This window comes from Branchiostoma lanceolatum, chromosome 3, assembly GCF_035083965.1.
Source record: "Branchiostoma lanceolatum isolate klBraLanc5 chromosome 3, klBraLanc5.hap2, whole genome shotgun sequence".
In the NCBI taxonomy this organism is placed as follows: domain Eukaryota; kingdom Metazoa; phylum Chordata; class Leptocardii; order Amphioxiformes; family Branchiostomatidae; genus Branchiostoma; species Branchiostoma lanceolatum.
Genome location: NC_089724.1, coordinates 22,448,972 through 22,464,334, shown reverse-complemented (window position 1 = coordinate 22,464,334; position 15,363 = coordinate 22,448,972). Strand labels below are relative to the sequence as shown.

The 15,363-nt window shown below is 45.2% G+C and overlaps 1 protein-coding gene across 1 annotated transcript; it reads right to left on the bottom strand.

Annotated features, from left to right (window-relative positions):
- Window positions 1-11,424: 11,424 nt before the first annotated feature.
- LOC136431065 (ankyrin repeat domain-containing protein 53-like) lies at window positions 11,425-15,363 on the bottom strand. The gene is made up of 4 exons (XM_066422266.1): window positions 14,874-15,363; window positions 14,024-14,223; window positions 13,526-13,690; window positions 11,425-13,216 (listed from the first exon to the last, which is right to left on the bottom strand). Exons 1-4 carry the CDS (start codon window positions 15,084-15,086, stop codon window positions 12,109-12,111), a joined length of 1,686 nt encoding a protein of 561 aa, XP_066278363.1. The 5' UTR covers window positions 15,087-15,363; the 3' UTR covers window positions 11,425-12,108.

Here is a 15,363-nt window from a genome sequence, read left to right as displayed (position 1 = left end):
CACCCCTGCTACAGTACATTGTTGTGTCCATGGTACTGAAATGTGATGCCACCTACCACCCCTGCTACAGTACATGGTTGTGTCCGTGGTACTGAAATCTCATCCTACCCTACCACCCCTGCTACAGTACATGGTTGTGTCCATGGTACTGAAATGTGATGCCACCTACTACTCCAGCTACAGTAGATGGCTGTGTCCGTGGTACTGAAAATGTAATCCTACCCTACAACACATGGTTGTGATCCTTACAATATCTAAACGAACCTTTATAGATTGTATGCGCATGAATTTCGATACCATTAAGCGCGGAAAGAAGCGCCCCCTCCACATAGGCAAAGTCGACAAATCTCCAGAGATTACCATAGAGTTTTCGCTGGAATTGATCCTCACCATTAGAATTCAAAAGCCAGTTTTCCTAATTCCTTCCTTACAATTCCCAGTCCCAGCAGATATTTGGATGGAGCCTGGGGCGTCTTCCCGGCACGTCCGTATCTTTAGTAATTTGTCCACGGGAATCCAATCCCTCACCCTTCCCCCGCGCGTCATCCATTACACAATTTGTCACACGGTACGCGCGGATCTGCCCCCGATAATTCCCGCTGATTAATTAACACGCTGAGCGTCTTTCATGTCTCCAGACTTGAAGGCTCCTGCGAGCTGCCGCGAAATTCATCAAACCACCCCTCTATCTGCGGGACCGTGAAGGGTGGATTACCCGCATATTTGGTAATTTGCTCAAAGGACTATCAGAATACGATATCTTGAACGGCTGTCTCCTGAGTGTTTAGACAGCTTAACCTCAAGTCTTTCTCTGAAAGGGTAAGGAATGAAAATTTAAACTGAAATCTAACGGTGGCAAACGCCCACAAAAGTTTACTGTGCTGGTAAGTTTAGTTAGTTAACTTAACGAGTTATTCATGTATTCATTGAAACTTCTTGCTTCTTCAGAATGTGCAAATGGACCAGCTTCATACCCTTAATGTGTTGTATTGTATTGTAGACAGACAAAGAAACTATGTTGTCCCACATAGGTTCTTAATCTAATGTTGTTCATTCTGTACATTTTAACGTTACATAGGATAGGACGAATTACTGCAGTTTTAAAACTAAGAAAACTACAAAATAGTTATTAAGCTACACCGACGTTTTTGAAACTTTACCTCCTAGTCAGTGAGTGCAGATCCGTAATAAATTGTCAAGTAGCGCTGTTGAGCCAATATATGTTCACGTATGACGTACACCTACTCAAGCCTGGAATTATATCATTACGTCATAGACATTTGTACATGTAAAGGGCATGAATCGTTGAGAGAATAGCAGTGGTACAAGGTAGCTGCAACGTGGTTACAATTGTCAATCTTAAGCTTTGTCTGTTCATCGGAATTCCCAAACAAGAGTCCGTAGGACACAATTCTCCGTTAAGTATCTATAGTGTGTACAATGTGGGTGAAGTGTTTGTTAAGTTCCTTTGCTATTCACCTGCTAGTTGTAAGATAGATGCATGAATGGATTTTGATGTAAGGTGTGAAATCACAGACCCTGATTCACTTCAATAAATTACTATCCTGGTTTATTTTGTTGTATTGGCGCTCAACTGTCTAGGGATGAGCGCTAGAACTCACAATTCCCGTTGCCACATTGGTATGTAATTTTGCATATCGTTTGCATCAATATAGGGGTGAATATTTTTTTCAAATAATGATATTACTTGGAAGAAGTAAGACCAAGCCGAAGAGGTTGAATTGGAATGGAATGGAATGGGGATCGGGAAGAGAAATCTTTATTAGATCTCAGAGATTATAAAAGCTGAATAGTTCTGATCCTCCCTCCTCCGTGATTGAGTGGAGTAGATAGCTTTAACTCTGAATGGTATTGCTCGTCGTCTTGCAAAATCGGGAAATGGCTTATATGCCGCCTCGGGGTTTAGGGGAGACGCTGATTGTGGCGCATACAGTGCCATGCTGCACTTTATACATGCATCGCACGGGGCGTCTTTGCCACGCCTTAGTGGTAAGTTCTGTATGACGTCACCCATATCAGCTGCAGAGCAAATTTCATTTCATTTAAAGGTGAAACCTGTTCGGTACATCACAACTTGTGTACACGTGTGAAAGCTGCATGTCGCTTACCGCTGTGAAGCAATTAGAAAGCTTACTTATGAACGCTGAAAAAAGATCTTCTATGGTGATGTAAAACTCTGTGTGAATTGTGGCGAGTCCAGATGGCGCGACAGTGGTTATTTGAACTAAGCTCTTGGTATTTCCCTAGGCATTGATGAAATTGCATAACCGCACGTTGTACACTTGTGTAGAATTCGGAATAACCACAATACTTGAAGCACAACCTACGGAAATCCTTTTGATTCTACCGCGAAAAAAATAGATACAATATTTTTGAATACTCAAATGAAATTGCTGCAATTGTTTCACATGCTCATTCCGCGTTTGTCAAAGGAATTCTAGCAGGGACACTTTATTGCATTCCAATTCACCGTTGTCGTAAAGCTATTGGCCCTCGAATCAATCAATTATCTCTGATATAAATTCAATATGGTCCATTGTGGTGGGCATATTGGTTATTAATTGTGCTAGTTTCATCGGTCACTTTTTTATCAAATACCTAGCGTATTCACAAAGAGCTACGCTACTTTATATCTAACTTTGGATAAGGCCTCCTGTGGAGGAAATTTGTCCCCCGTGTGAAATATTGACTAAGCAGATTAACAAAATGCTTCACCACGACAGTTTGGGGCCAGAAAGTCACTAATACCTTTAATGCGTATCTCTTCGATGACAAAGTGTTTCTATCTCAGAGACAATTTACACAATATCCGTTCTTCTCAGATATGAATCACACTGCGGGAAGTTTCCCTTAGGTTACGTTTGTGCCAGTCCAAAAATGATAAATACCAGTAATTGAAAAGTGCGAGATTAATTCAGACACGCATCCCGGGCGTTTTAATAGGCGGTTGTCGCCTGAAACATCGGAGGGATCACATCAGCCCGCCCCCCGCTCCGCACACCGTACATCACGGCAGACAGTTCGGGGCGAATCAAAGTCCTCCGCGCCGATAACTGGGCTTGATGAAGATCTCTTCTCATGGAGGTTTGTACGGCCAGACACACGGACTCCGGGCCGGTAATAACGTATTTTATCACGGCACGGGAGAGCTCTGGCTGTGGTCGGGGACAGCGGCATGTGGATACATGTAGAACATTGTTGTTTATTTGTTTGTTTGTTTGTTTGTTTGTTTCTTTGTACTTATGCAGTGTTGCACGGCTAGACACACGGACTCCGAGTTGATAATAACGTATTTCATCACGGCACGGGAGGTTGTGGCTGTGGTCGGGGACAGCGTCATGTGGATACATGTAGACAATTCTTGTTTGTTGGTTGGTTGGTTGGTTGGTTGGTTGGTTGATATGATGTCGGTTTGTACAGCTAGACAGTCGGTTACAATGCATCTCATCACGGAAAGCTCAGTCTGTGCTCATTGCAATATTTATTGTGGTTTTTGTTTTTTGCTGGTTACTCGGAAAGTTTGTTCAGTAGAGTTTTATCTAGTTCAAAACTGCCAGGCAGAGTTCAACGATAATAACGTATTCATCATAGCACCGGAGGGTGATCTCTGCGGGAGGGAAACTTGACAAGGCCAACTTATCGGCTTATTAGGACGTACTCCTGCCAATAAAGGCACTGCAAGCCTCCACAGGGACCGTCGTTCCCGCCTAAAACACCTCAACTAACTCCACAGAAAATCATTTGGCATTCCTGGCCTACACCGTGAGATTGGGGATAGCGCGTCCCCAGTGATTCAGAGAACTCGATATCATTGTGCTGTGATATCGGCTTCATTAGATAAAAGCTACTCAAACGCCGCTTTCCATTCCCGTATCCGCCAGCCTGTCGCCATACGAGTCAGGAGCTAAAGACGTCGGGACGGTCCCCTGTGGTTCACCGCTGCTATCATGGCCGGGGATTCGTTACAGCGACTGCGTGGATGTGTCACAGGGGATACAGCTATGTCTTGAAATATCGCCGTTAAAGTTTTTAAAACTATATCGGCCACACCAAACGCATCAGTGGCTCGTCGTATTGTTTTTCAAGAAAAGGTGCACGGAACAAATTCAAATCCCGACGGGCCATGGGCAATAAACCACAAGGTGGGGGAAGGGTCCACGCCTGCGACAAATAATGGCCTACCTCAGGTTAAGATGTGGAAGATATCCAACAGTTTATGGGACTCCGGGGAATTTCATCGACATGGCCACCAGTGGGTTCCTTGCCAGTATCATCCATTGTTTTGCTTTGAAAATTCGTGCTGTGTTATCTTTAGTAAAAGTACTCGCCTATGAAAATGAAATGGTGGTTAAACACTGACAGCCACGCCACGTTAGTTATTGCCATTACATTCGAACATGCGCAAAAACGCTTCAACTTTTAAAGTTACCATTTGCATTCTATGGGTGCTGTATGACATCAAATGTAAATTGTTAAAAAAATCAACAAGCACATATTACACAATGCATCTCCGCACTACTTGTTACCTATGATACCTGCCCGCCTCTACCTTCCACAAAGGCACCTCCTAAGTTCTCTTTGCAGTACAGGATGCCGATAGCCTTCAAGGCTGACACCACTCCCTTCCTCATTACAATCCTGTTAAGAATTAGACCCGCCTGCCCCCCTCCCTCAGACCGCCTACTAGGTTCTCTCCACGGTGCTGAAATGTTGGTACCGCTGCTGTCGCGTTCCGCCCCGGGGCTCCACCCACCGACTTCATGCCTTAATTTCCTCCCATTAATTCACGTTAACCTGAGAAACGCAGAAATAATTGGGACAACGTGTCTCCAATCTGTAATCCCCGGTCACTCCGGGCAGTGAAGCGGCGCTAATTGTACCGCCAACTCCGCCAGGAAATCCCGACAAGTGTTGTTTCGGCTGGCGCAGAACAAACCTGGATTTTCAGAAGGGATCAATCTCTGCAGCCGGACGATGAGCGGCTCCTTTTGTGCCCTGATTTCACTAAATTTATACTGTGACTTCCACGTGCTTTCTGCTTCTCTGTGTTCAGTTTCGGCAATACCTAATGTATACTCCAGATTTATGATTTGCATCACCCCACGATTCACTATTTGTGGATCTTGACGCCCAGGCTTTACAGCAGCTTGTGGTGGTGGGTAGTATCAATCTGGTACCATCCGCCCATGCTGCCTCGGGCCTACAGGCATAGCTGGCAGACTTCTCTGTTACCTGCCGATGTACCTACCTGTCATGGTTCGTGGCAGTTACAGCATGCTGGCGCTACAACACACTGGCGCTACAACACACATGTACAACACACTGACGTTACAACACCTCACCTGTACTGTACAACATGATAGTGACATTGAAATGTTAATACCGCACTGTGTGTTTACATCAATGACAATGAACAAAGGGCGTTCAAACTGGGTTGTGATCTGCGTATCTGTACTCTTGGTAACGTTATATCAACCAGAAATAATGCCCTCATGCCCTGTTAGAACAGACGGTTCATATTTTCAGCACACAGTACGACAGACGAACAACATAAAACGATACGGGGTTTATCAAACTGTCCCATTTGTAGCACATACGGCACTACAGTATACAATGAGATTTTAAAGTTGATAACAATATTGTAAAGTAACGTCCTTATTCCAATTTCTATGTACGCCCTAAAAGTTTCCATTCAGAACGTCTCTGACCGGAACTAAGCTCATTAATTCGCTTGAGTTACGGGCCATCTCTCCTTCTCCGATCTGAGCATAGATAAGACAGAGACGGAGCATCAGCGGCGTCCCTGGAGGCCTTGTCAGCGGGGGTAACGCTTCCAGACGCCGCGATGACTGAAGATGCGTTCAATAGCCTATAACAAGACTATCTGCGTGCGGCCAGGGCGAACCGGCGGACCCTGGGCGGCGGATAAGGGGTAGGTCCGCGCCTCCCTCTGGGACATGGGAGGCCAACAGGAACGCTGTTAGACGCCAAGATGACTGAGACGGAGTCAGTGCCACTTTAGCACGCAGACATGAGGCGATCGCCTCAACGCCTCCTGACGACATTATAGCAACTAGCACTATGAAACTACATACGTCACTTTTCGTTTAGAAACTTTTACAGCAGAACTTTTAATGTCATTCCGAAGATGTCACATCGACGAAAGCTATAGTGATTGTACACCGCAGAGCTTCCTTTCCATTCAGGAATTTTCCCATAAAAGTGGCCATATAGATGTGTCTGATTATGTTTCGAATGAATTGAAATTTAGCCCTGTTTTCTTAATCTGACGTGACTCTGTAAGCTAAGTATGCATTCTACCCTTGCGTCCAAAGCAATGAGACGTGAAGGACAGTCTCGTGACAGAATGTAGATCATGGAAATAAATCTGCGCACACCAGAACTAACCCAGAGTAACCCACAGGTCTGATTTAATACGTCAGTCTGACGTCAGGCTCCGGGCGGCCGAGCTTTTGACAGGATCGGGAAGATACTCCCAGGCATCAGTCAGGTCCGCCTGTGACGTCCGTCACATGAAGCTGTCAGTTCCCTGCTTGAGAAATGGCAAACCCCTCTGAAGAACCCATGACACTTCTTGCTAAGAGTAGACGTTACCTACGGTGTGCATGGAGAAAAAATACATACGTTTATGGCCGCCGGACGCACATGGGGGGAAATAATTACGGTCATCTTGGGCTCAACTTTGAGGAATGTTAGCCGCTCCAGCACTTTGTGCTTCATCCCCAATAACTTTAAGCTCTTGATTCAAAGGTTCCAGAAAATCTTCCGTTCTCCACAATAGGATCCTTCTCAGAAGATGATTTGATCATTACCTTCATATGCATCAACCTACACTCCGTATCACCCTTTGAATTGCTAACAGAGTCTCCCTAACTCTGTGTATGACACTCCTGCCACTATAGCTGCACTACTATTAACCTGACCGTCTGAAGTTAGGCAGGTCCGCTATTCCCTCATTAGAATACTGTCCAGGGTGCTGAAATGCTTGATGTTGCACAGTTTAAACTTCAGCAGGTGCAATTTTCCCAGTGTAAAGTCAATTTGCTGCTCGACGATAAGTGACTATTTATCGCATAGTTAGGGCTATACAACAGGCAGGCCCATACGATGCGCCTGTTACGTTATGCGCACGCCCTACTTGTTTTAGCGCCGTTTTAACCCCTTCAGATGTCCTTGGAAGGTGGATTTTCCAGCGGATGGAAAGATCGTATTGGTTGGGTTATGACAGTCGTGGTGTGGTGGATATTTGCAATCTTAGTGAGCGTGCACGCAAACGGAATCAAGTGTTATCTTGTCAGTTAGGTATCTAGGACCTGACTTTTCCGTTTGGAAGTTTGTTATTCATTGCTCCGGTAATGCCAACGGCGTCGGTGTTTCATATATATAATACTTCCTGCTCAGCAAATACAATACTGTTCGGTAATCTACAATCCGCCGTTGCTGTGTATAGTGACGCACTCAACTGTACTGGTATTGACGCGATCCTAATGGCGATGATTAGGAACGATTTGATTATGATTAGGATAAGTTTCACGTTCAACAAATCAGTAAATGTTGTAGTGTTCGGTATGTCGACCGCGGCGTTAGTGTTTCTGATGTCGTAATTTATTGTTCTGCTAGCGAAGTGACTGATAGCACCAATAATAACCGAACCAGTTCCCCGTCCCCGCGTTACTCCACTTAACAAATTGTCGCTTGAAATTACAAGCCGTCTCAGGAGAAACTTTCCGTCATCAATTTTTATCTTTCCAGGGAGCGTCCCCTGCGCGCGAGCAGACAGCCGGGCTCCACATGCTGACGAACGTATTTGTCAAATGAAAGACGGCTTTCATATCGATAGTCGGAGAAACAACATGTTAATAGCTGTCTTGTGACAAAAGCTATCAGCTGGGGAAGTTTAACGAGGCTGTGTGAAAGAGAGGCGGCGGGAGCGGGCTGGGAGAGAATTCATGACTCCGTCGGTATGCCTATTACCACAGGACGGTAATTCTTACGGCAGTTTCACCAAGCCTGCGGAGATTTCTACGATCGTTTCACCGTTTTACGCGCCCATTGATGGCAGAGACAGACTGTGTAATACTGCACTAACGCGTACAAGGCAATGAGTTAAGTTAAGCTGATGTTTATTCCGATCCACACGAGGTTATCATTAACACCTAAAATGTCATTTCTAGTTCTTAAAATTCCAACAGTATCATCAATGCCATTTGGTGGATATAGATTTTAAACAAGTATGAAGACGGATCGATATGTGACCAGAAATACGTGGCGTATTTCATTCAACCTTGTCTGCTGATGCTACCACGTGAATAGTAAGAACACACCAAAGCAATCAAAACGTTTCAAAAGACAAAATCCTTTCTATTTGGCCTTCGCCCTCGGCGGCGAGATGATCTTTCCTGTGAGCCTGCCTGGCACCAGCCTTCCTGATGGGTCCTGACAATCCCATTTATTTCTCCCACAATTATATTCATGCCACCAATTATTGCTGGGAGATCTGGGCTGGCGATACGGCGCGTGGCGGCCACACGTATCGATTCTTGATCCGGAGTCACTCGGGACGTTCTGACCGCAGTCTGTCGGTGAACCTTGCGGGGTCGGGCGCTCACGGATGCCGAGAATCTGGCAGTCTATTGTAGCCTTCCGCTCCTCATCATTCTAAAAAAACCCTGGTCATTTAAGCACTTAGTGCGGAGTTCAAAGTTCATAAGATAAGACTCTTGAATATTGTAAATTCAGAAATGTCGCGGTCGTTTTATGTTTGCGGTTTTCGCGGTGAACCCTTCAGTTTAAAACCACTGCGAAACTTTTTGCCCACCAATGACTGTAGCACTACTATTGTTTCAAACGCGAACTTCAAACCACCACGAACACTCTATTTACCCCCTCCGCGAAATGAAAACCACGCGAACTTAAATGCATTTACAATAAGAAGAGACCACAACAGTTTTCGTCAATCAGCACGCGCACGACGTTTTAGTTTGTACGAAACTCTACGAAAACTCGAGTTTGCACCGCAAACTTCAGTGGAAACCCAGTTGTTTGCACTTGTTTTGTCACGATGAGTCGATATGATGTCCTTTGATACAATGTCTTTATGACTTTATCCATGATAATGCAAAAATGCTACAGACGAATACAGTTAAAAAGGCATCAGCCTATGTCAGTAGCCGTCTCCTGGCCTATTTTAGAAAGGAGACAAATTGTCCTCGCTGTTTCGTGCAGGACATAACAAATAACCCGCGGGAGTGGCATCGTGCTGAGACTGTCATGTATGAAACATCGCTTCGGCAAGAGGCGGGTATTGTGAGTTGTTAAAGTTGCGATATCACGTAAGTGGATTAAACTCACGCAGACACTAAAACAAAAACGGCGACACTTCAGGACTTGGAGGGAGCCCGTCTGGCTCCAGAGTTCGCATCAACAGCTCCGTGGAGTCATTTATCAGAGGAGTCCGCCTAAAGTCCGCGGAGATGTAGACAGGTGATGGAGACGGACATCCCGGACAGTCAGATGTCTGAGAACTCCAGCCTGTCTCCAAACAGTTTCATCCGTAAACGATGACAGTTCGTTTCCCTTTGCCAGGAAAGCCGAGACAATGCCTGGTGATGGTGTACTGTTGGAGGTAGATAGGAACATGGTGTTGTAAGTCTCACAGTACTAACGCCAGAATCCGGCCTGGTTTGTGCACCATACCTGTGATTTATCAGTTCCCCGCCGTAACGTTCATTTCCTCGTGTCGATAGACAGTCTGGAAACGTGTTTACTGAAAACTTTGAGAAGTTGATAACAACTGTTGTAGGAACATTAATCATACCGCTTTTATTACAAACATAATACATCCGTATGTTCATATGGCGCCTGTTTCAAGAAACCCGCCAACGGCTATCAGCCTAAAAGGAAACTACGGCTGTACTTGACAGTTAATTGACTGAAAACCTCTGATTTATGACTTCCAAAGAACTCTTGTACTTGTAAAGTTTGCTGTAAGCCTATAGCCCCTTTCGTTTCTTGGGTAGTTTTCATACATCATACTTGGCCTAATTAATTTTCAAATACTTCGTCAATTTGGCGCATATGGTAAATTGAAATATAAGGTTTGCTGAAGTTGTCTCAACTACATGCCACGCTCATGGTGCTCTCGGATATTTGCAACTGTCTTCGAATCTCTTCTCCACATGCCCGAAGCCCATGCCATTAAAAGCACTTTTGTGTCCCACTGTTTCTATTCCAATCAATGTTTAAAGTCATTTTTCCTAATTTCTCACCACTCCAGAACCTTCGCCAAGCTGACATCGCAAACTTCCACACAACTCTTGAGCTCTCCTCTGTCACATTAGCAACTATTACAGCGAGTTATTACTGAGGATTACGTACTAATGCAAAAGGCACTTGCGGGGTGATCTGTGGTCAGCCCCAATCCCGGCGCGTCCCGGGGGACAGGATCTCTCCGTACCGTGGAGCCGGCTGTGGTAGACGGTATTTGTGGAGTCTGTTCTGTAATGAGGGGAGGGAATTATCGATATTCCTGGTGCCGCGGCTTCCCCGGGGCTCGGGACGTGTCTGTAACGCGCCGCTCCTATTGGCCAGTCGGTCCGGACAGAGACAACTTAGTGAGTTCGGGGAAGGAGGGTCGAGCTAGATAAACAGGTGTATTTGTTCTAACGGCACAGATCACTCGCGTATAAGGCCCGGGGCTCAAGACGCTTCTGTGTCTGTATTACTCTTCGATCAACTCGCCTAGTTTGATTAAAACAGATAAGTACAGTTCCCCGATAGGCGGGGAAAATAGACATAACCCCTTCAAGAAAACTATATTATATACGCCTTATACTTGTTATAGCGAAAAACCTGACATCTACGGCAAGAGTTCACACACTCACTAAAACTCACACTGATTACAGATCTCTCTGTTTGGGAAGACGTAGAACACTAGACGCCACAGATCGTTTTTTTAATCCGCTGGGTCTTGGCTTGGCGTACCGCTCGCAAATCTACGTAAAGCTTTTCGATCGGGGTAACTTCTTGCTATGGAAGAGGAATAGATCACAACACACAGCTTATTAAGCATACCAGGGAAAAGGCTTTGGACGGTTTCAGAGTTACCACGACCTATTTACATTGCCATTGTCAAAACCAACCTATGCAATCGAGCGTCAGAAATGGTACTTCAAATTTTATGATTTGACCAAAGATTTCAATAAACTGTCTTAATTTCCATGCATTGCTAGGAATGTGGCAACACCTTCACCCTCCCACCTTACTTTATTGAGTTGCCCACCATATGGTGTATCATACTGTCTTACTGTAACTAGAGCAGGGAAGTCATGCTTCAAAGTCAAGACTCCTGTTTAAGTCCTTGCAAAGTAATGAAACAGTAGCTAAAGAAACCCAATTGAGTTTTATTTATCATTGTTAGTCATCTAATTATAACAATAATTTGAAAACAGCAGCAGCATTCAATGCAATATGTATGGCAAACTCAGCTGTCAGGTTTCTATTATACCATGAAATTAACAACTCTAAACAATTATATGTATAAACATCTGAGGATCAATATAAATCAAATATATTCTTTGTAATATTTCACAGAATTGCTATATTTCATAGAATTCTATAGGAAACTTATGGGATTCCTTCTGCTGCCAAGGTGCTGAATGAACATTAGTACTATTAGCATACTAAGACTCACTGTAACAGTATTGTTACAAAACAAGAACACAGTACAGTGTATATAATCAAGCTAGAAGTAGCCTAAAGAACAGACCAGTGCATATTAACCACTTCCATGAACTGTTGTATAAAAAGTCCTTCCTGTTACTTGGAACTGATATTGCCCTCCTTAAAATACACATATAATATAAACCTCCCACTTTCTCCAAGTACTAATATATTCAAACCATTTCTTTGCAGATGGATTGTACAAAATCTAAAACAAACTTGAAAGTTGCAGAGGGGAAATAAGCATCAAGAGCTCAGTATCTACAGTCATAGATGTAGCAAAGAAGATGAAATAAAGACCTCTGCCCCAAGGTCTTGCCAAAAAATCCTGACTTTCATTGTTACCTATGAACCCATGGTTCCACTCAGGTTCAGCACATAGTCAGGTCCTGGCATCGCAGGGAAGGGCTGGGGCCTCTGCAACCTCTTCATTGTGTTCAGCACCTTTTCTCTGGAGTACTGGATGTCGGTGCTAGAGGTCACTGTTGAGGAGTTGCCAGTGCTCATCCTATTGTCTCTGACAGCCAGCTGGAACAAGTTGGACTCCAGTGTCTGGGCCAGGTGCATGGCTGCCTCACCCTGTCGCACCTCAGGATCTGGGAGCCTCTTTTGTTGGACGTCGATGATATTCACACACTTGAACTCTTGTGGCATCTTGATCCGCTCGTGCGGTAACCTCTGTCGGGACAAGCCTCGTCGGATTACCTCTTCTGGCAATACGGGCATGCGCAAGCCACCGGACGTCACTGGCCTCTCAACCTCCGCAAGGTCGTACCCCACATGGCTTGTGATTGGTTGAGATTTGGTGCGTTGGAGACCTGAGAAGGGGTCGTTTTCTTCCGGTTCTACACTCCTGCGTACCTCGTGTGGACGGAAGATGTCAGTTTGAGGTTCTGACTCTACGTTTGTAAAGAACGGTTTCCATTGCTTTGTGTGAATGACCTTCATGTCCTTTTGGGGTGAAACAGGGGATTTTGAAGGGGACATTGGGGGTTCTATGATCTCTGGTGGAGGTTGGGTAGGGGGCCTCAGCCCTTGTTCTCTTACTGGAAACTTTTGAGTGGTGGTGTGAATACCCCTAATAACAGCCTCTTTCTTGGGGCTGGACACTGCAGGTGGTGGAGCTGCTACTTTGCTGTTAGGTCTGTACAGTCCAGAGCCAGTGGTAGTGCCCTCCGCTGACCGTGTGCTGGTTTTAGACTTTGTAGTGCTGGGCTTTGTCGGGAACTGCTCGGGGCGTGAGAGGAAGTCCATCTGCTTGAGTTTCGGAGGGAGGCCTTTATCGTCTATCCAATTACCGAATGCCACCTGTCCGTAGAAGTCCTGCTCAGCACGTTTTGTCTCCGCGGTGTCCCGCTCAAAGTCCCAGTACTTGGCCGTGACTTGGCCGAGTTGTCTCATCTCCTTGGCAAAGAACTCTTTCTCTTGGGACCACATGACTGATGCAAGCATTCTGAAAGAAAATGGTTCAAGGTTCAGAAGATTGTACATTGATCTCTATCTGAACTGCTAACAACTCTTCCTGCTGGCTAATATGATCACTTTCAAAAGAATGCTAGTGCTGTTGGGCCAATGGTGTTGACAAGACACAAGTATTACTGATAATAGAGGGCCGTGAAGACATCTTACAACTCTATATTGCACTGCCATTAACTTTTATCATCATCATCATCCTCCTACCTTTTATCTGTCTCTGAGGCTATGAACACCAGGGTTAACATGATGTCACCTTGTTTGGCTATGAAGGTATGAAGACACTGACCTTGCACATTTCCTGTGACCCCACAGCTTGGCAAGGTCGATAGGTCGATGACCTCTGACATCTATGACATCGACCACTCCCCTACAATCAATCAGCAGTTGAAGACAGTCGACAAGTCCCTCACTGGCCGCCTGATGGACAGGTGTCAGGCTGTCATCATTCATACTGCAGAAAAACAAAAACCCACTTTTGGGCAATAGCACTCTGTTTTGCTGTTCTATGTTACAGCAATCTACGTACAGTAGAAGCCAATGTTTTCATAAAAGTGGGTTTGAACCAATTAAAGACCTATCAAAGCTAAATGCATGTTTTTTCTATTTACTAGAATGGACCCTCCCCCCTGTTTCGACTTGAATAACTTTGACATTGAGTCTTGCTTATGTTGACTAGAATATACTGTCTGTCATGGTGTAATTTATGTGTTCATTGGACACTGAAGGGACTAGCTATCTGTTACTGGGGATGAATAAATAGACGCATGAAAAGAGTGGTACTCACGCAGAAGGGTCTGCCCCCTGCTCCAGAAGGTACTGCAGACATCTGTGAGCCCTCTTCCCGGTCTCCCTGTTGATGACCAGATGGACCGCCCTCCAGCCGGTGCTGCTGGGAAAGTCCACATCCACCCTGTACTTCTCCACCAGGAGCTTCAGGCACTCCAGTCGGCCGTGAAGGGCAGCTAGGTGGATGGTTGCAAGACCCTGTTCAGGCACAAATAACAACCATTTGAGACAAAAGAGTAGGTTGAAACTTACCACATTCCAAACAACAAGGTGATATTGTATGCCCTCCATGCTGGTATTCAATACTGCAATGGAAAAATTTCAATGAAAGCAAAAGGCAAATGTGGGACACTGGAATAGCAGATAATTGGTTAAAGCACATCCTGAGTGGTAAAAAGCAATTCATTCCAACACTTGTCAATGTAATCCCCATGGAGACTTTGGTCATTTACTGGGAATTTGGCAAGGCAGAAAGAGAGTACTTTGTACATTTTAGCCTGTAATCCCATCAACCGCAAAAATTGATCCCCAGTTCACCTTTATCATCACTGTGGTGTGTAAGTCTCTTTACGTACTAATACCAGAGTATATTGACAATCGAGGCAAGCCATGATTTATTTCCACACCAATGTACATGTACACAATGTTTTTACATCCAGTTACCATTGCTGAAAAATGATAAACTGGTTATTGTAAGACGACTGTGTGTTGGGGGGGGGGGGGGTTATAGTTTATACTTGAAATGTAAAGCACCCCCCCCCCCCAAATATGTACACCTGTTACCCACCTACTTACTCCCACCTTAACGTTAGAGACACTTGAAAATATCAATGGTACAATTGCCTTACGTTTTTGTCCATGGCCGTTGTAGATCTGCCGTCCCTCAGGCTCTGCTCCAGCCACTTGACGTCGCCGATCGCGGCTGCCATGAACTCGTCCTCCACTATTTTCTTCTTGGTGACGGCCACGACCCGCCGAGTGCGCCGCCTCGGCAACACAGCCCTCCCCGCCCCGACCGCGCTCGTCCTCCGGTCCCTAGGGGTCTGCCCCTCGCTGGCCATCCCGGTATCGCGGCTTACAAGATATTTGTGCAGAGAAGTACACTCATTACATTCCGTTCAAGTCAGAAAGCAGACGACAAAACACCTTGACCGGCACAGAAAGTTCGGAGCTCACCCTAACTACAGACTGAAGTTTGTTTGCTGAATCCAAAGCAACTTGTTGATTTGCATGTCAATGCCCACAGCAACGTCTCTTCACTTCCGGTAATGGTTTCCAGACATTTTGACAACTTTTTACACCGAAAATGTCACCATATGAAGACTAAGGACACGCTTT

Bases quoted from the DNA above. Each gene is read 5' to 3' on its own strand.
- LOC136431065 (XM_066422266.1), bottom strand. From the start codon at position 15,086: ATGGCCAGCGAGGGGCAGACCCCTAGGGACCGGAGGACGAGCGCGGTC. The intron at 14,224-14,873 runs GTAAGGCAATTG...GTGCCTGAACAG, and splicing joins CAACGGCCATGGACAAAAAC to GGTCTTGCAACCATCCACCT. The intron at 13,217-13,525 runs GTCAGTGTCTTC...ATTTTCTTTCAG, and splicing joins GGTCACAGGAAATGTGCAAG to AATGCTTGCATCAGTCATGT.